Source organism: Vitis riparia, chromosome 8, assembly GCF_004353265.1.
Source record: "Vitis riparia cultivar Riparia Gloire de Montpellier isolate 1030 chromosome 8, EGFV_Vit.rip_1.0, whole genome shotgun sequence".
NCBI lineage: Eukaryota > Viridiplantae > Streptophyta > Magnoliopsida > Vitales > Vitaceae > Vitis > Vitis riparia.
Genome location: NC_048438.1, coordinates 16,205,069 through 16,224,372, shown reverse-complemented (window position 1 = coordinate 16,224,372; position 19,304 = coordinate 16,205,069). Strand labels below are relative to the sequence as shown.

Genomic DNA, 19,304 nt, shown 5'->3' with positions numbered 1-19,304 from the left:
TGGAATGAAGTGGAGCAACGATATTTGTCATTCAGACTTGTATTTCTATTGTTGTGGACGAACGATAGGTTGGGGGTACCCCATGATACGGTTCAGGGGTATTTTTGGAATTTCATTCATAAGGGTTAGTATAAATACACTTTTATGTGATCCTAATTTAATACATAGTGAAAATCATCTTTCTTTATTCCCGTGGACGTAAGCAAATTAGACAAACCACATTAAATTTTCGTGTTCTTCTTTTTCATTTTTTTTCTATTTTTTGCCATTAATTATTGCACGGATTCCAACAAATGCAACTATGTCAACTTGAGTGTTTAATTCATTGAACATGTGACTTTTCAAAGTCATAACACGAGAGAATTTTACAAATGAAAAAATTAGGGTTATTTGATTGAAAAAATTAGCTTGAATCGAATTAGTCATAAGTTTCTGACTGTTTTTTTTTATAGAAAAAGGACAATAAAGTTGCAGCAACCTTAATAGCGTATTTGAAAACTAAAGAGGAAAAAACCGCAATTTAGGCTCAATATATCTCAATGATGTTCAAAATTCAATGAGATATGATCCATCGGAATCTAAAAGTGGACCGACCATTTTGAAAACATGAAAATTCAGTTCCACTGTGTAAATGAGGAAACAATTTTGTGCGTGGCGTTTGGTGTCATTGGCAGAGGAAGTCCATGCATTTACGAGTTTCGCCTTTACATGTCTAGTAATGGAACAAAATATGAGCTGTTCGCCAGCTCCATCGATGGAGACGCCATGATACTTTAAATGCCCAACTTACTGACTCCATGCAAATCCATCTCTTAAACTTAAGAACAATCGTACCGTTAGCTCAGCAAGGAACTTGAGTGTTGCATTTATGCTGAAACCGTACACTTAATTTGCGCTTTGTATGCTTGTATTTGATGTTACATGTGAGATCTAGTGACTTATTAGCTGTAATATGGATGCATATGCAGGGCTTCAGGACGATATCGACCCATTCTACAATCTTCCCCTAGGGCCCCGATTCATAATTTTGAGTCGTTACACTTCATTTCATAAGTTATTGGACTTAGATCATGATGCCGCAGACACAAGAAAGCGCTTGGCACAATTAATTAATTTGGTTGATTAATACTCACTCTCAAGTGTCATGAAGAAGTGGCATAATCAGGCCTCAGATTAGGTGAGGGCAAAGGGCAAGGTCATGTGCCCTTAAGTAAGTGTATGGCGTATGCTCTTTGTTAAAGCGACATGACAGACCATATATATGCATCAACGCTCGGTTCATATTTATTCACATTGAGCGTGTGACCGCTTTTCTCAGGCCACCATAGATTCTATATTTCTGAACTAGGCTTTTCTTTGGCCCGCATTTACTTCACGTGGCACCACGAACTTGATAGGGTCTACTAAGCTTTCGCATTAAAGCAAGAGCAAATTTCCGATAGATTCATCAGTCTAAATTTTATTTGTTATAAATGAATCCTTCCGTGTATGGACTGGCAACTGTAACTTCTTACTCACGCATCGTTGTGATATATACCCGTTCCGTCTTATTGGACGCAAAAAATAAATTTTAATTTCCCTCTTTCCAATTCCTGTATTTCGCCATGATTGTAGTTCTTTCTTATGGCTAGGTAGGCAGGAAGACAAGTCATTGGAGAGGAAATGAGTGAAAAAAAAATGGCTGATGTTGCATCTCATCATATGTCACATTCTATTTCTTTGAAGTAGCTAGTATTGAAGATGCCAGAGTCCACGTGATTCTCATATAATGATATATCACATGTATGCAGGTGTGCAACGCATTAGAAATGTAGTGATTGAAAAGAGGGATGAGAGGAAATTAACAAGAGAAATGAAAACAGCCTCCTGGAGAGGCACGCTCTTCTTGTTAAACTTATGTTAATTACGCCGCACATGGATATGGCGTCGGCAACTGTTTATTTAATACAAGTAAAATGGGAGGCAGAGAATGCCTAACTTCAACAACCAATCCACAACTTAGTTTCTCATTTGTCTGGGTTTTTGATTGCTTTCAAGTTAACGGTTTCTTCACAGGCAAGATTCAAGAGAGAGGGTGGTTGGTTTTGATATCTACCCGTTTCTTGTAATTAACAAACCGTTCCAATGTGCTCTCACACACAAAAATCAACACGTAACAAATATCTTATCAGCCGAACCTTGAAAAGACTAGAAATAAATGGCCCCTTCTGTTAGCTTGCATTAAATTGGCTCACTTAGCCACCTCTTGGATGCAATGCTAGTATACGTCGCAATTTGTTCTAATGTCTTCACCATATGGGGGAAAAACAAAAAAAAAATAAAAAAAAAAAGAAAAAACGATAGTGACATATTGTGGTGGAGATTGTCGATGGCCCTATCAACTGAGTTACACATGTGGGGGTGGATATAGCCAGCTTCCGTTATCTGTGGGAAGCCAGTGTTTGCGTATGGTCCCCTCAAGCTACACCCCCTTGTTGTGGGGGAAAGGACCAAACTCTCCCTTTAATGAATAGTAAATGGTCCAGTTCGTTTAAATTTTCGCTTTTGGGAAAGGATTAAGAAATTTTGAGATTCTTAATTTTTCTTTGTGTTGCAGGTTAAAGTGACCGTGAAAAGGTCTTGTTCATTTTTTTGCTTTTTGCTGTTCTTATTTTCTGGAGACCAGACCTTGATGTGCAGAAAATTAGTAATTTTTAGGAATACAGATGATATGACGCATACTATGAGTCAGGGAGCAACTCTGGGCTCCTCCTTGATTTAGGGGAAGAGAAAAAAGGAGATAAAAGGTAGAATTTGCCTTTAAATATTGCAACGTTAAGCCCAGCTACTAAAGGGTTACCATATTTCTTCCAAGCTCTGTTTGTTTTGGTATAAGAAGCTGCACATAAGAAAAGTGGGAAATAGTACAAGTACCAACAGCGAATGCGACTCTAAGCCATGGAAAGATCCTTACCTTTTATATCTAATTTTTGTCCGCTAACCAATCAAACTGAGGGTTACATTAGAGCATTTAAACCAAGTCATCACATTAGCTTGGCAAAATATGATAATTAAGTTATAAAAATATGATAATTTCCATTTATATAGTGAAACAGGTAAGTAGTCCTAACTTGGTGAGTATGGTCATTACTAGCAATGGACTAATGATTTAGTGAACATCCTAGAAAGCAACAGCATCCTCAACCTTATATTGGAATAAACTTTGCTAAAATACAAGGGTATTATAGGCTAAGCCATAATTGGTGTCGACTGGGCGGCGCCAAGAAACTAAAAAGTAGGCTAATTGAATGAATCGGAGGCGTTGGTATCGACTTTCAACTACTCAAGACCCCTCCTCACAACTGCCCTAGTTTAAACGTCAAAGAAGGTTTTACAAACCTCAACCCCCTTAAAAAGAAAAGAAAAGAAAGTCTTTTCTCCAACCCTCAACTGCATAATATTTACATGACCAACTGCATCCACTCCTTTCTCTCCACCTTTTTAAACCCCCCACCCCCTCTACCATTCTCTTCATGACATACCACGCCTCACACACACAATAACACACACCACTCCTCTCTCCCTCCCTCTCTCTCTCTCTCTCATGGGGGCTCAACGCCATTTCCAACCAATATTGAAATGCAGCTCCGACGGTCGAGCCAATCAGACAGTGGCGGCAGACTTAGATGGCACGCTTCTTGTGTCCCGAAGCGCTTTTCCCTACTTCATGCTTGTGGCACTTGAAGCTGGTAGCCTTGTGAGGGCAATCCTCCTCCTAGCATCGGTTCCACTAGTGTATTTCATTTACTTGTTCATTTCGGAGTCGCTAGCCATTAAAATCTTTATCTATATGGCTTTTGCGGGACTCAAAGTTAGAGAGATTGAGCTTGTTTCGAGGTCAGTCTTGCCCAAGTTCTATGCTGAGGATGTGCACCCCGAGAGTTGGAGAGTGTTTAATTCCTTTGGGAAGAGGTATATCATTACTGCCAATCCTAGAATTATGGTGGAACCCTTTGTGAAGACCTATATGGGTGCCGATAAGGTTCTTGGGACCGAGTTGGAAGTATCGAACTCCGGAAGGGCGACTGGGTTTGTGAAGAAACCAGGAGTTTTGGTTGGGGAACATAAGAAAGCGGCAGTGCAGCAAGAATTTGGCATGAATTTGCCAGATGTGGGCCTGGGAGATAGAGATACGGATCATGATTTCATGTCCTTATGCAAGGTTCGATTTCCACACCCAGTCATTTTCTTTCGCCTTTTTTGTTTTTCTCCCTTTCGTTTTCTTCCCTGGTGGTGGTGATGAGATTTTAATTTGGATGAGCTGTTTCTTAACTCCACATTTTGGTACAACAATTGAAACATGCAGAGTTACCTGTCATATTTTTCTATTTTGCATAGTTTGGTGAGAGCTTTTATGGGAACAATGTTTTGTTCATGAGCATCTCTCTTTTCGGTTTTGAACAAGTTTTAAATTTTAATGGTCCACGGGCACTTATCTACGCTCAACTGTCTAACGGGTCTCTGTTCCCTGGGGCCTCATGCTTTTCTCTTCTCCATTCTTTTTTCTGAAGTACAACAATTAACAACATGGTCCCGTCACAATTAATAAAATTTGATCCATCATGCATGTTTCATTTCCGAGATCCTCATGAAAGAAATATGAAGAATAAATCACACCACATATAGTTTTCTGCTCATTCAGCTTTCATGCAAGTGGCGATGGACAATGACAATGGTTTAATCATGAATCCTTTTGGTTCTTATGATTACTTATGCGAGATCTCCTGTATATAATTAATAATTATATTCAGCTTCATCCCATCCCATCCCAAATTAATGATTTAAGGTTTTATCGGTTGGGTAAATTAGTTTTGGCATATATTATTGCAGGAAGGATACATGGTGCCAAGGACAAAATGTGAGCCACTACCAAGGAACAAGCTTCTGAGTCCAGTCATTTTTCACGAGGGACGTTTGGTTCAGAGACCCACCCCTGTGGCTGCCCTGTTGACTTTCTTATGGATGCCAATTGGGATCATTCTCTCCATCCTTAGGGTCTACCTCAACATTCCCTTGCCAGAGCGTATTGTGAGGTACAATTACAAGATCCTGGGAATAAAGCTTATTGTTAAGGGTACACCTCCTCCCCCGCCAAAGGGAGGCCAAAGTGGAGTCCTCTTCGTTTGCAACCATAGGACAGTTTTGGACCCCGTGGTCACGGCTGTGGCTTTAGGCAGAAAAATCAGCTGTGTCACTTACAGTATTAGCAAATTCTCCGAGCTAATTTCTCCAATCAAAGCCGTTGCACTATCCAGGGAGAGAGAAAAGGATGCAGCAAATATCAAGCGCTTACTTGAAGAAGGTGATTTAGTAATTTGTCCGGAGGGAACTACATGTAGAGAGCCATTTCTGTTGAGATTTAGCGCCCTTTTTGCTGAGCTCACTGATAGAATTGTGCCTGTTGCCATTAATACCAAGCAGAGCGTGTTTTATGGCACGTCAGCCCGGGGTTATAAGTTGTTGGATCCTTACTTCGTGTTCATGAATCCAATGCCCACCTACGAGATCACCTTCTTGAATCAGCTGCCCGCCGAGCTCACTTGCAAAGGTGGGAAATCCCCAATCGAAGTTGCAAATTACATCCAGAGGGTGCTGGCTGGAACCCTTGGCTTTGAGTGCACTAACTTGACCAGGAAGGACAAATACGCCATACTTGCCGGAACAGACGGCAGTGTTCCGTTCAAGAAGGAAAAGGAAAAGGAAAAGGCTTGAGAACTCAAAGTGATTCAAAGTAAATTAATTAGTCTCATGATTTTCTATTGTTTTACATATATTATATGCCGGAATCATTATCATGACAATGAACTCCGATTGTGATGATAATAAATTGTTGTGATTATAAAAATAATAGTTTCTTATATTGTCATGGAGACAAGTCAACGGTCATTTTTTTTTTAAGTTTTTGAAAATAAATTTTATCTGGACAAGTTTCACCTTAGAGTCGCTTTGTGGGAGCGGGTGGTCGCTGCACCAACATGGAGAGGATAGCGTACTTGCACGATTGAGGATTGGCTTGATAGAAAGAATGAGTCAGAAGAAATTAAGAAATTAAGAGGGACTCACCTTTCAATTCAGATAGTTGGTTATCTATTCCTACCTGTTAGTACCAGACTACCAGTTGCTTGTATGACCTCTAATTCAAGGCCACTGGACGGTAGAATGAGAAAAAAATAATAATAATATTATTATTAAGGGGCATCAGAGTAAAAACCAAAAAGGGCCTGGAGGCAAACCCAGGCCCAGGCCCAGGCCCTTCCATATTGGGCCAAATGAAAGATTAAAACGCCTAGAGTGCTTATAAAGAGTTTTTTTTTTTTTTTTTTTAAATTAAAAACTGCTTATGCAGAAGTGAGAAGAACTTTGTATTTTCTTAATTTCTATTCCTTTTAATTATAGGGTTGTGCTGAAATTTCTTATTTTAATTTCTCCTCGAGTTGAACTTTCCAAAAATGGATGAAGAAGTAAAATGTTTTTGGCTGATAATATGGTTAGAAGCATGAACACAAGGGAGTTGGGAGTGGAGTAAATTTACCCAAAAATAGAATGCGGTTTGGCAATTAGGATCCTAGACTCCACGCAATCCCAATCCCTTTCCCTGTAATCTTCACTCTCAACTGCAAATCCTAAGGCGAGTCAATTGTGAATACCTACCAAGTACCAAGCAAGAAGGGTCTTTACCAGATCAAAACCTTTGGCCTACACGCACGCCGTCTTCCTAGAAATGGAGGACGGAAACCCCTATTTTGGAGCTGCCCATCGTCCTCACGACCGAATCAAGCTCAACGTCGGTGGCAAACTCTTCGAGACCACTATTTCTACTATTCGCTCCGGCGGCCCTGATTCACTCCTTCAAGCCCTCTCCGCCCGCCCCATCGACGACTCCAACCCCGTTTTCATCGACCGTGACCCTGAGATCTTCTCCGTCCTTCTCTCTGTCCTTCGAACCAATCGTATTCCCTCCACCGCTCGCCGATTCTCCAAGCAAGAACTCACCGATGAAGCCCTCTACTACGGCATCGAGTCTCGTCTCAAATCTGCCATGTTGCCCCCTCCCCTCTCCGGGATCGACACCTCTGTTGTCGCCACCATCCGTCCTGCCTCTGATGGCCTTCCCTCTGCTTTCACTGCTGGTGCCGGTGACGGTTCCTTGTGGATTGCTCATGGCGGTCAGATCTCCGCCTATGATTGCAATTTGGCCCATGCCGGCACTATTCGGACTCACATCAACGATATCACATCCATCCGCCGCCTCTGGCCGGATGTAGCCGCCGTTGGATCGGATACTGCGGCTGGGCTTCACATATACGACATATCCGGCGGACGTCATGTAGCGTCTGCGCACTGGACTGATCCCTCCGATCCTAGGATATACAAGGCTCTGGTGTCCGCGATCGCAGACTCTCCAAATTCTGTATATGCGTCGTTCTATTGTCGTCACAAAGAGAATTGCATCCTCGTAATTGACAAGTCCACGCTCCAGGTCGTGTCGGAAATTGGTCGCCAGTCCGGCAATTCCATGAAGACCATGGGTGCCGGAAAACTGACTTACATGCCAAGCTCCAGCCTCATCTTTGCCAGTGCCGTCACTTCAGGTGCGTTCGGGTACTCGGGCTGTATCAGGCTGTGGGACCCTAGGTCCGGCGAGGTGGTTTGGGAGACGACCGAGCCAGGGTCGGGGCGAAGCTGTAGGTTTGGGGATTCGTTCGCTGATGTGGACGTGGATGCGGATGAGTCAACCATGTTCAAGGTTTGCTCCCAATCGGGGGATGTAGGAATGGCAGATTTGCGTAAATTAGGAGAAGACCCGTGGGTGTATTTGAGAGACAATAACCCTAGCATGGCACATAAGGGTGGAGGTGACAGCAGCAGTGTGATACATTGTTACAGAAAGCAAGTTTTTGTTGCGCGAGGAGGAGGCCTAGAGGTTTGGTCTCAAGTAGAGGATAAAGAAACAGAGGAGGAGAGGGAGAATATGGTTTCTGAAGGGTCTTATAGGAGGAATTATGTTGATAAGTTGGATGATTTAGAGAGGGGTACCATAGCGAAAATGGAAGGTGGTGGTGATAGGCTATTTATTAGTAGAGAAGATGTCGAAGGGATTGAAGTGTGGGAAAGCTCCAATTTCTCAGGTGCAGTTTCGGTTTTATAATCTAAGCTAGGAGCTGCTTTTTGAAATTTTGTTGAATTTGGGTCTTCTTTTCATCGCCCTCAGATATATTGTATCAGAAAAGATGTAATTCCAAGCAATTTTTGAATCACAATGCAGTTAAGCTCCTCTTCTGTTCTCACGAATGCACCCTCTAATCTCAGCACGTTAGCACCAATGGTTTTTTCTCCTAAAACAAACTTGTAAAAAACCGTGATTTTTTATTATTGTTATTATCATTTGCCTGTACACTCTTGAACATTTTCAGGACAGTTTATCCCATCAAATTATTGCATGAATCTTTAATAACATTAATCAAGTGGCATATGGCAATGGTCAGATGTTCAACAACAATAATAGCATCCTAAGTGATGGCAAGCACACAGATGGCTCTGGTGTCAGGGGGACGGTATCTTGGGGGCTAGAGGAAGTTAGCTGGAGACTCCTATTTTCTTCCTATGGATGCATTCCTCCCCCAAGTCGCCTGGAAATTTCTTCTATGATCCCTCTTTTAGTACAAAATTCACCAAACCCAGTTCCCCTCAAAACCTGTTATCTGATTTCTTCTGCAATCTGTTGTGCTCCCTCATTATCTATATGCAGAATAATTCCAGTTTGCTCAAGCTAAAGATCTGTATTCTTGGAGTGATTCAGAGTGTCACCCATTCTTGGAGGTAGGTCTCTTTTTCAATGTCTGAGTGATTTTTTTTTTTAAATTTAACATTAATACATCTTCTATTCTTCTTAGCTCATCTGTGCTTGGAACTTATTCTTTTTACTGTTAGTGCTGTGATTGCAACTTGAGTGGCTTCTCCTACCATTTTCTACAAATTCTGTTTTTAACTCTTTTTTTAAAACAAAATTTTTTGTTGTTCAACAGAAAGCAGAGGTGAAATCTGCCCTTGGCAGCTTTTTCATGGGTTATTGAACTGCCTTTCGTTTTTTCATAAGTCAGCAATTGGTTTTAGCCCATCTAATGAAGGGTTCAAAGTAAAACACTTGCGGGCATCTCCTTGTCAACAAAGATGCCCCTGGAAATTAATTGATCCCAATTCCAATTGGCGTAAGCTGAGTCATATTAATAGAAAGCTGTTTTGACAACGAGTGTGTGAAAATATAATGCATGTGGTATTTGAGCAATTGCTTTGTGCAAATGGCAGAGCAAAAACAAGAGGTTTGTAAATTATTCATTCATTGTTTTTCCATTTTGTTTCTTGTGTATACATGGTGGTTCTTGTATGAGCTGATATACTAGCGGGTATGCCATGTGGGTGGTGATGGCATCCTTAACAAATGTTTGGATGCTTGTGTTCACATCTGCAGCTCCTATTGTCGACATTGTTCTTGGGCGCTGCAATCATAATGCCTTTAGGCATGACCTTCCTTGTTGCTTTCATGAGTGACTATTGGATGATCTTGTTCTCGAGTCTTGCCTATAGCCTTGTAAGTTTCTAGATCCTCCCTCTTTTTTTGAGAATTTTGTATGAATGATATTGAATCATTTATGCCATTTGCTTTGATTATAATAAACTACACCAAAATAGTTTATGTAGTTTTTCTATATTTAGTCCCATTCAGTAGGGAAAACAGGAAGAATGATCAGGGAGTGTTTAAGAATCTAATCAAAATACGGTTATTCAATCATGGTGTCATGTAGCATTCAAACTTGTTTATGTTTTGTTTTCCATAGCTTCATTTTTTCAAATGGATGAACATGCTTTTAATTAGCCAAAACCAAGCATCTGTGTCACAGTTTTGACAATGAAGAAAGGGATTTTGAATGTTCTGGCTTTTTAAAGCTGCCTTACATTATCATTGACCAACCAACGAAATTTACAACTGGTAGGCCTCATGATAAAGATTCCCATATGAGTTCATAATATTTGAAATAAACCTTGGACTGTTTTTTTTGGGTAGACCAACTGCTGCCTCGGTGGGACAAATGTAGCATCATAGTTGGGTAGACCAACTGAGTTAGTCAAAACATGTATCTGCATATGGAACATTTTAAAGCTGCATTATGTTTGAAAGGAGTCTCTGGCCCAGCATCTGGAGTTAAATTTATCTTTCTAGTGTTCACTACTTAGAAATGTGGGGGCTAAAGTGTTCTACAACAAATGTCCATAGGTAGGACAATTTGTTGACTCCATCTATGGTTAAAGTGTTATAAATATTTAATGCTTGATTATCTCTGTCACTATAGTCCTATGAAAAACATATCCTTATCATTCTTGGAGTCCTAATTTTGCTGGCACTTCATTTTAGGAAGTCATGGAGGTGGCCCTGTTGTTGGTTTGCCCCATTGTAATGGAAATCAAAATAAAACTTTATAGGTTTGTAATAATACAGGTGGCATGTGCTATGCATGTATACAGAATTAGAGGGCGCATACCTAATTTGATATTATTGGAAGAGCATGTCATTTAGATTACTTTAAGTCACACCATGTGAAGTGATAGCTTCTATTATGATCTTGGATAGACCTGAATGTTGAAGAAAGATTTATCTACCTGACTTAAGTAGTTAGGATATAATGCTTTGTTATTGTGCCTAGGCCCACAGTCAATAACACTGTTGTAGTCTCACTTATTTATCCAACTAATTCAACCCCTATTTATTCCATTATTGAAAGACTTGCTGTTAGTGGAATTTCTTCTATTTAAGCCATTTCTTCTGTCTGCAGGGACTCAGCTTCTTGGCAAGGTCAACACCACCTGTTCTTTCTAATACAACAGGGACCTGTAGTTTATACCAGCCAGAATGCATTGGCAACACCCAAGGAGTCCTGTTCTGTACAGCATTAGCCCTTATAGCTGTTGGGATATCTGGTCATATAACCTCCTTAGGATCATTCTTTACTGAACAAGGAAAAATCCAAACACCCAGTGATCAAATTGATATGAAAAGGAAGGTGCCTTGACAAAATGTTGGCTCCTTTCTTATGACCCTTCTCCCAGTGATTGGAGGTTGTGCTCTTGCATATATAAAGTCATGGTCTGTTAGTTTGGGGTTCCAGCATTAGTTATGCTGTCTGCAACACTTCTGTTCTTGAGCTGGTTATGTCTGTATAGATGTGCTAAACCGAAGGGTAGTCCACTGACTCCACTCACAAGTTAAAACAGTGTTCAGAATCTTTGTGCCCTCCATGTCCAAGACATTCCACAGCCCTCCAAGGGAGCTAGTCAGCTCTATGAAAAATAGTACTTTGGTGTTCAGCTTGGGCAACAGACCCTGGGGCTCAGGTTCTCTTCTCTTCTGACACCCACTCCGTCCTCTCTCGTTGACTTATTCAAGAAAACTCATCTATAAGAACCCAAAACATAGATTTTCAGGCATATCTGGCATTAACTCTGCATGGCACCAAGCGAGGTTCCCAATTTCAATTTGGTGACAGTTGTTCAACCCCACCTGTATCATTGGTTGTCTCTGTGGCCTAGTCTATCAGCCTGTGGGACATATAAATAAAGAGAATAAGAGAGAAACTGCCATGTTAAGTTGTAGCTTAAAAAACTGCATTGTGCTTTACGTGGTACTCAGTTATGATGCTTTGTGCAGTAGAATTTAGTGTGGTTTATGGGTTACAAAAAACTCTATCCATGTTTTCTTGTATGGTTGATGCGCAGGTGCTTAGATGACGTTGTCATTGTATTGCCAAGCCAAACTTTAGTACAACAAGAGCAGCATAGATGGAGACTTTGCGGAGTGAGAGGTCGAGGAAACCAAAATAATTGTATGCACAATTTCCATGTGGATTTGAGGGCCTGGAACTGTACAGGAACTGTTCCTGTTGACAGTACTATTGTATGCTCCGACCAAGAAGAGTGAGCCCGGCATGCGTCTACAATCATGTCTGGATCAACCAGCTAGGTGCTCCTTGTGAGTGGCAACCACATTTTGGGCACGCTGTACTTGCCTCCTCATCTCCTGTTTGCTCTAAGAATGCCATGCCATGCCCCAAACTTCTAGCAGCAGTTCCTGCTCCCTCTGAGGCTGCTGGAAATGCTGTCGACCGCCCTCCTCTGCACAAAACTGCTTTACCAATCAAGAATGGGCACATTTCTCCCGCACAGCAGCCCAAGTCGCTCACCCATCAGCCAACCGGTGCGATAAAGGTGAGAGCAGATAGCTGATAGGTGAAGTCTCTTTCTTGTGGTCTTTCCTTTTTCTTTGCGTGAAACCTGACTAGAATGAAGGGGGATTCCTGGGATCCACTTGCGTCTTCTTTTGCTGCAAGAGTGTTCACTGTTGGAGTGCCAGGAGATTTGAAAGTGAGGGATTAAAGTGGGGAGATTGCCTTAACTGGCCACATTGAAGTTGTACCAACATGGGTGACCTTCATAATTTTTGGGGTTGTGATCTCCATTGGAAACACTTGCGTTTTTGAGCAAGCAAATATTTTGGTTGCTTCCTCAGTTTCTCCATCTTGGGCCTGTTGATGGGATTTCAAGCTCTCTAGCATTGCCAGTTTCTTCCATAGTCCATACAGTTTTGTATGAGATGGCAGCTGCTAAAGTAGAGGCTCGAAGGCTAGATGTGGTTAAGAGCCACGGTTTACTTAACAAATCCGACTGCTTCCTCAGTTCCTACTTCTTGGGAGCCTCCATGGAACTTTTGATAATAGCATTGAGTGATTCTTCACTGATTAGGTTACTCGATGAGGGAACTACTTGTGTTTCTTCACCAATGTCGTATTTAGAGCAGGATTTGTCGGTAGTGTTTTTTCAGTATATATGACAGGCAAGGGTTTGTTGTCTCTTCGCCCCGGTCCCAAACAATCACCTTAACTCCTGGAATCAATTAGCAAAACATTATGTCTCATTAGCAATCCCATCATTCTGTCATGGTGGAACAGTCTCACAAGCTCTGAGAACTTGAGATTAGGTATTTGGACATTGGCTATTCGGTTTGATGTCACAACCTGTTCAAAGGTTACTCCTTGAGTTGTTTCAATGCTGCATGTGAGTTTAGAAAAAGCTGTGACTTTTAAATTTAGTTAGCATGGACACCCTCAATAAATTTTGATGAGAAATATGTGAGCTCAGGAAATACACATTAGTTTTTGCGTGGGCACCCTCAATAAATTTTAATGGATTTCTCATGTGGCCTCATTTGAGCAAGAGGTTTTAACCATCTCCCAAAGCCTAGTTGGGCTCTCGGAAAGGCTTAGAAGAGAGAGTGATAGAAGGATAAAATGGAAGGGTAGAAATACAATAAAGGAAAATTTATTTAATTACATTTGGAATAACTTCTCATATTTTAGTTTTAACCAAAAGTTGGAATAAGAAGGTTTTGATATACAAAAATTTTATGACATGAAATAATTTCTAGGCACAATAAAAGACACAGGCTTTTAAAGGGTAACATTATTCTAGTTTTCTTTTTGAACAATTTTTTTAAGTTAAAATATTTTAATTAAAATATCAAAATAAAAATAAAGATTTTGGCTTTCAAAGAGTCAATCTAAATGGTGATAAATGATCATGGTTGAAAAGTTTTATTTCAATTATTTTAATGTCAATGTGTAACAATAAAAAAAATAAAAAAAGGGGAAATATTCATAATTAAAGAGCACTGGAAAGATATGAAAAAAAATAGAAATAAAAAAAGATAAATTGTTAAACCAGAGGAAATTTGGATGCTTTTAAGATTTGAACAAAAGTGGGCCATGGGTGATGGGTTGGTTAGGCCCAGAATGCACTGGCCCATACCTGAGCGCAGCCGGGTGGCCCAGTGCGGAGCTTTGGAAAAGGTTTCTTGTGCGGTGGGTTTTGCCTGTATTCTGAATTTTCATGAAGCGAGAATCGCAAGAAGCACAAGGGCATTCTGGAGAGTCGAAGAAGAGAGAGACCGAGGGCTAGGGCTTGGGTACGGACTGATCTCCGCCGTTGAATCGAAATACCGATGGACGTGATTAAGACGCAGCAGATATCATCCAGACCGATCGAGAAGGTCATAGTCCATCCTCTGGTGCTTCTCAGCATCGTCGACAACTACAACCGAGTCGCCAAAGACACTCGAAAACGAGTCATCGGAGTTCTACTCGGTAGTTCTTTCAAAGGAACTGTTGATGTCACTAACAGTTACGCAGGTTCAATTCTAAACCTCCAGCTACCTTTCTTCATTCTGTTTAGATCTGAAATTTTATGGTCCGTTTGGTTGCTCAGAAAATGTGGAAAAATAAAAGAAAACGAACATTTAAGACGCAGCTAATGATTGAAATTCGGCACTCAACTTTACATGATTAATTGCTTGTCTTGGTTTCATAATTTTCTTATTTTGTTTTTAATTTTTGGGACCACAGCCACAAAGAGTATATTGATAATTTTCTTTTCCATTCCTTAGTTTTCTTGGGCACCAAGCGGAGGGTTAGGGTTTATAGTATTGGCATTGTTAAGAGGGTACAAGAATTGTCAATTATTGGCTGTTGCTAAATAGTAGGGTGTTGTGTTTGCAGTGCCCTTTGAAGAAGATGACAAGGACCCAAGCATATGGTTTCTTGACCACAACTATCATGAATCAATGTTTTCCATGTTCAAGAGAATAAATGGTATTATTTTTCGTAAATGATGAGGTCTCGCTTACAATTTTTATGGGCGATTTCTTATGGGAATTTATGATTTGTTTCAGCCAAGGAGCACGTGGTTGGATGGTACAGCACAGGACCAAAACTGCGGGAGAATGACCTAGATATTCACGGACTGTTCCATGAGTAAGCTCATGGATCTTGATTCTTATAAACGATTAATTACTGAAATTTAATCTTATTCTGGAAAGCTTATTTTGCAACTGATATATTAGTGAAGCTTGATCTGATTCTTAAGAAGCATCCTTGTAATTTTTGTGTCAGTGGAACTACATCTTACTCCTGAGAAACATTATTATGATTTGTAATAATGTTCCATAATTGTTCTATATGCTTGAGCTTGTGTAACTAGTAAATCATCTTTTTCATTGTCAAAGAGCTTTGTAAGGTTTGGTCCTTTTTTTCTCCTGCTTGGTTATGTATTGTTCTTCGGTAGTTTCTTTGGGAACTTCTTGGAATGATGTAGCACTAGAGATTTGGCCATGTTGGTATAGGGAGCTTTATCTGAAATTTTTTGCATTTCTGTGGACTAATTGGTGGGAAATAGATGCAACAATCTGTGAAGGAATTGTTTCATTTTTTTCATGGTGTTCTTCACAAGCTCATGCTGATTTTCCTTAATTTCTATATGATAATTAAACATAAATAAATAGGCCAAGAAACTGATCTGAAGTTGAATATTGAGTCACCTTTTAAAGCCTGAACCTTGAGATGAGAAACGGACATTATTGGTTTTCAATATGTTAATCTCTATCTTTTCCTCGGCTTCATGTTTCTCGCAACTAAATAAACAATGATTTTGTGTAGCGTGATGCCCATCTAAGTTTCATTCAGTACAATAATTGGCCAAAAGATAAGAACTTGAATGAATTGTTATCGGTAAAAAGATAGAACTGAATAAATGAGCTCGTGATCTTGGATCATCAAATATATTGACATTTCTAACAATGGAAATTGATTTTCCTTCATCTGGTCGGTGTGATTAATCAGTTTCTCTTTGGTTTTGCAGCTATGTTCCCAATCCTGTCTTAGTCATTATTGATGTCCAACCAAAGGAGCTAGGAATTCCCACCAAGGCTTATTATGCTGTTGAGGAAGTGAAAGAGGTAAGAACTAAGAACATCATTAATGTTTTCTTATTTAGCTGGTGCGTGATTGATCAGTTACATTTTATTCAGCTTGAATCTTGCTGACTTACTGTCTAAGACATTTCATTAAAATGACTTGTTGGTTTACTCTAATGCTTGCTTATGGTTACAGAATGCTACCCAGAAAAGCCAGAAGGTTTTTGTCCATGTCCCATCTGAAATTGCTGCTCATGAAGTTGAGGAAATTGGTATGTCATGAGCCGAAAAGCTTCTTATTTTCCTCTTAGCAATGCTTTTTTCCCTTTCCGTATTCTGAACTTGAAGATGCAAATTGACTTTATCATGAATTATTTACCTTTTTGAACCTTCAGTAATTAACTTCATGTGTCACCTTTCCCTAGGAGTTGAGCACTTGCTTAGGGATGTGAAGGATACGACCATTAGCACTCTTGCAACAGAGGTTCTGTCCTCCTGAATTTTCTTACTTTAAGTTGTTGACTCTTTTGCATCAAGTTTAGAAATATCTGAAAGTTGAAGCTTCTCTCACAAGTGTCACAACTATGTGAAAAAAAGAAGAAAGGAATGACCACCAGTTCTCTTTTGTCTCTTACAACAGAGGTCACTGGAAAACTAGCAGCCTTGAAGGGTTTGGATGCACGACTGAGAGAAATACGTGGTTATCTTGATCTTGTGGTTGATGGAAAGCTTCCTCTAAATCATGAGATTCTTTACCATCTCCAGGTAGAGTTTGCTTCATTTATTTGTACATTTACGTCCTACTGATGTCATTAGAATCCTATTTTGGAGCTACCTTGATCACATATCTTGCTTTCTCTGTATTGTATCTACCTGTCACTTACATGTGTGTGTGTGTGTGTGTGTGAAAGCTTCCTTCCCGCCTTCATGTGTAGGTGTGCGTGCATCTGTATTTTTCAGGAAGACATGATGTAGGATCTCATATTTCTTTTCATTATTTTTAGGTCTTTATCTATTTTTTAAAGTAAGAGCTAGTGTTTTATGTGTATGGAGAAGCGGTTTGGAAGGTCTTCTTGAAACTGTAGGTAAATGAGGATATCATATCAAAGAAAAGGAACCAAATCTCAATGTAGACTAGCTACACAATTTTTCCTTTTTCGTTTTTTATTAATTTATGAGTTTGGTTTTATGATGATGTGTGAGTTATTGAGGAAGATTTATTCACTTGCTATGTGTTTCATAAGATGTGGGACTGATAAATCTATTTATCATTTGTTCTTTTTTTTCATGTCAGATACACCTACATGTTTCCATTTGTGACATTCTTTTTCCCTTTTTGGTTGTGCTAGACATGGCAACTGACATGTCTATCAGGTGCAGTTTGAGAGCAAACTTTTAGGGCAGTTCACTTTGTTTTGAGGTTGCCATCTTAGACAACTGAGTGTGAATATAATTGGGTAACCTTACAGTGGAGGGATCTCTTTCAATGACACTCCTTTCTTGTGTGGCTCATGGTTGAAGAGGGTCATGCAGACACAAAACCTGGATGAGGATTGTGGATCTGGATGAGTTTTCAGCTGTTTGTTTTCTTGTAAATCCAGATTGGCAAATTGATAAGCTGTCTTCACCGTTGCATTGGGTTGGGAATCCAGGATGTGGTTTTGTGGGAAGACCCACTTTGTTTATGTTATCTCTCTTTCCCCTTCCCTCTCTCTCTACAAATACTAGTATAATTTCTCTAGCCTACTTCTTTTACTGTGCTCTCTTTCTCTCTCCTTCCCTTCTCTTTTAAATCTTTTTATTACTTAATTCAAGTGACAGAAGTATAGCTTATCAAAAAAAAATGTACACTTTTTCTTTTTCTTTTGTTCCTTTTTTTATCAAGAAAAAAGGTGTACACTTTGAATGCATGTTCAATGTTGAGATTCAGTAATTTCTTGGAGAAAAGCTTTGTTTATATATTGCTTTCTTTGATTGACTCCATGATTACGAAAAAGGAATGTGCTCTCTCTCTCTCTCTGCAAGTTATAAAAGTTGTAGCTTCTTGTCACACACTAATAAATAAATAAAATCACTCTTTGAATGTGTTCAATGCCTAGATTATATAATCTCTTAGAAAAATTGGTTTGGTTGTATATTGTTTTGTTTGATCACATACTATAAATGGCATAATAAAAAAAAATGGTTGTGATTAAGGTTGGACAATGATACTTGTATATTATTTTTTCCATGTGTGGATTTTTTTTCTCTATCTTATCTATCCACGACCTTCCTGTATCCAATGTTTTTATTTTCATCAAAATTGCAGGATGTTTTCAACTTGCTTCCAAATCTCAATGTTGCTGAGTTAATCAAGGCATTTGCAGGTGAGGCCAAGATATTATTTTCTGCCTTTGGTATCTTCATCATGTCATCTAACCTTTCCCACTCTTTGATCCATATGTGTGCCCTTTTCTATGCAGTGAAAACAAATGATATGATGTTGGTTATTTATCTTTCATCTCTCATCCGAAGTGTTATAGCTCTCCACAACTTGATCAATAACAAGGTAATATGCCCTCTTCTCATATGAATGAGTTTTTTCATGCTAACTAGACATTGGCCTTAGTTACCTGATTTTAAGCTGGATATTGAGTTGAATGTTACGAGAATTTGTCATTTCAAAGATAGAAGTTGTGTTGTATTGGTCCCATGCATGTTACTTTGTGGACATACATAAATGTGAGGTTAATGCATCTTGCCAGCATGAACAAGAATGATGTGCTCACACCTTAAGTTTTTAGATATCTTCAATGCATGCAATAGCTGGCACTGAAGCCATATTGCATGTACTTGCCATTGAAATTTATGGAACACTTAACTTACTGGGGATGTTGTTAAATAAGTGTTTCTTGATGTCTTCCATATTAGATTACTTGTTATTTATAACATGCTCCTGTAGTTGGATTTTTTTTTTTTTCCCTTTTTGATGCTTTCTCTCTTATAGAAAAAGTATCTAGTTGATCTTTACACACTCAAATTTGGTTTTCAGATGCTTAACAAAGAGCATGAGAAAGCTGAGGATGCAAAGCCAGCAGCCGTCCCGGCCGTTGCTGGAAGCTGAACATGGACTTTTTTATTGGTCTCTGGAGTTTTAGCCATGATAGAGCTCAGGCTTTTGGGGGAGGGAACCAGTTAAATTCAACTGTTGAAGGTTCTCATTCTTGAGAATATTGTGTTCTCCACGACAGAGATAACAGAGCTCTGAACTTGAGATTCATCGTCCTAGTTGATTTATTATATGATGTTGTTGATACTGTATTTTACTTATCATTTGATATCATCTCAGGTAGCCATTAGGTATAGAATACGTTGCTTTTCAATCCGACATCAAAACCCAGCCAGCTTGCTGATTTGGTCCATTTATGAAAAATTTTCAGTTGTCATTTGAAGTTGATGAGTATGGATGAGGAAACTTCTTAACATTATCCTA

At 39.5% G+C, this 19,304-nt stretch overlaps 3 protein-coding genes across 3 annotated transcripts; all 3 read left to right on the top strand.

The window, feature by feature from the left end:
- The first annotated feature begins 3,457 nt into the window (after nt 1-3,457).
- On the top strand, nt 3,458-5,919 carry LOC117920101 (glycerol-3-phosphate 2-O-acyltransferase 6). The gene is made up of 2 exons (XM_034837456.1): nt 3,458-4,201; nt 4,870-5,919. Exons 1-2 carry the CDS (start codon nt 3,584-3,586, stop codon nt 5,749-5,751), a joined length of 1,500 nt encoding a protein of 499 aa, XP_034693347.1. The 5' UTR covers nt 3,458-3,583; the 3' UTR covers nt 5,752-5,919.
- Nucleotides 5,920-6,421: 502 nt separating this feature from the next.
- Nucleotides 6,422-12,940, top strand: LOC117920103 (BTB/POZ domain-containing protein At3g09030). The gene is made up of 3 exons (XM_034837458.1): nt 6,422-8,859; nt 9,509-9,628; nt 10,869-12,940. Exon 1 carries the CDS (start codon nt 6,761-6,763, stop codon nt 8,186-8,188), a length of 1,428 nt encoding a protein of 475 aa, XP_034693349.1. The 5' UTR covers nt 6,422-6,760; the 3' UTR covers nt 8,189-8,859; nt 9,509-9,628; nt 10,869-12,940.
- A 1,024-nt stretch (nt 12,941-13,964) lies between these two features.
- On the top strand, nt 13,965-19,304 carry LOC117920106 (26S proteasome non-ATPase regulatory subunit 7 homolog A). The gene is made up of 10 exons (XM_034837465.1): nt 13,965-14,273; nt 14,640-14,732; nt 14,813-14,894; nt 15,778-15,874; nt 16,029-16,104; nt 16,258-16,316; nt 16,475-16,597; nt 18,141-18,198; nt 18,295-18,380; nt 18,864-19,304. The coding sequence occupies exons 1-10, from the start codon at nt 14,087-14,089 to the stop codon at nt 18,933-18,935; spliced, it is 933 nt and encodes a 310-aa protein (XP_034693356.1). The 5' UTR covers nt 13,965-14,086; the 3' UTR covers nt 18,936-19,304.

Coding starts and splice junctions, on each gene's coding strand:
- LOC117920101 (XM_034837456.1), top strand. CDS start 3,584: ATGGGGGCTCAACGCCATTTCCAACCAATATTGAAATGCAGCTCCGAC. Junction 4,202..4,869: donor ATTTCATGTCCTTATGCAAG/GTTCGATTTCCA, acceptor ATATTATTGCAG/GAAGGATACATGGTGCCAAG.
- LOC117920103 (XM_034837458.1), top strand. CDS start 6,761: ATGGAGGACGGAAACCCCTATTTTGGAGCTGCCCATCGTCCTCACGAC.
- LOC117920106 (XM_034837465.1), top strand. CDS start 14,087: ATGGACGTGATTAAGACGCAGCAGATATCATCCAGACCGATCGAGAAG. Junction 14,895..15,777: donor ATTCACGGACTGTTCCATGA/GTAAGCTCATGG, acceptor TTGGTTTTGCAG/CTATGTTCCCAATCCTGTCT. Junction 16,598..18,140: donor AGATTCTTTACCATCTCCAG/GTAGAGTTTGCT, acceptor TCAAAATTGCAG/GATGTTTTCAACTTGCTTCC.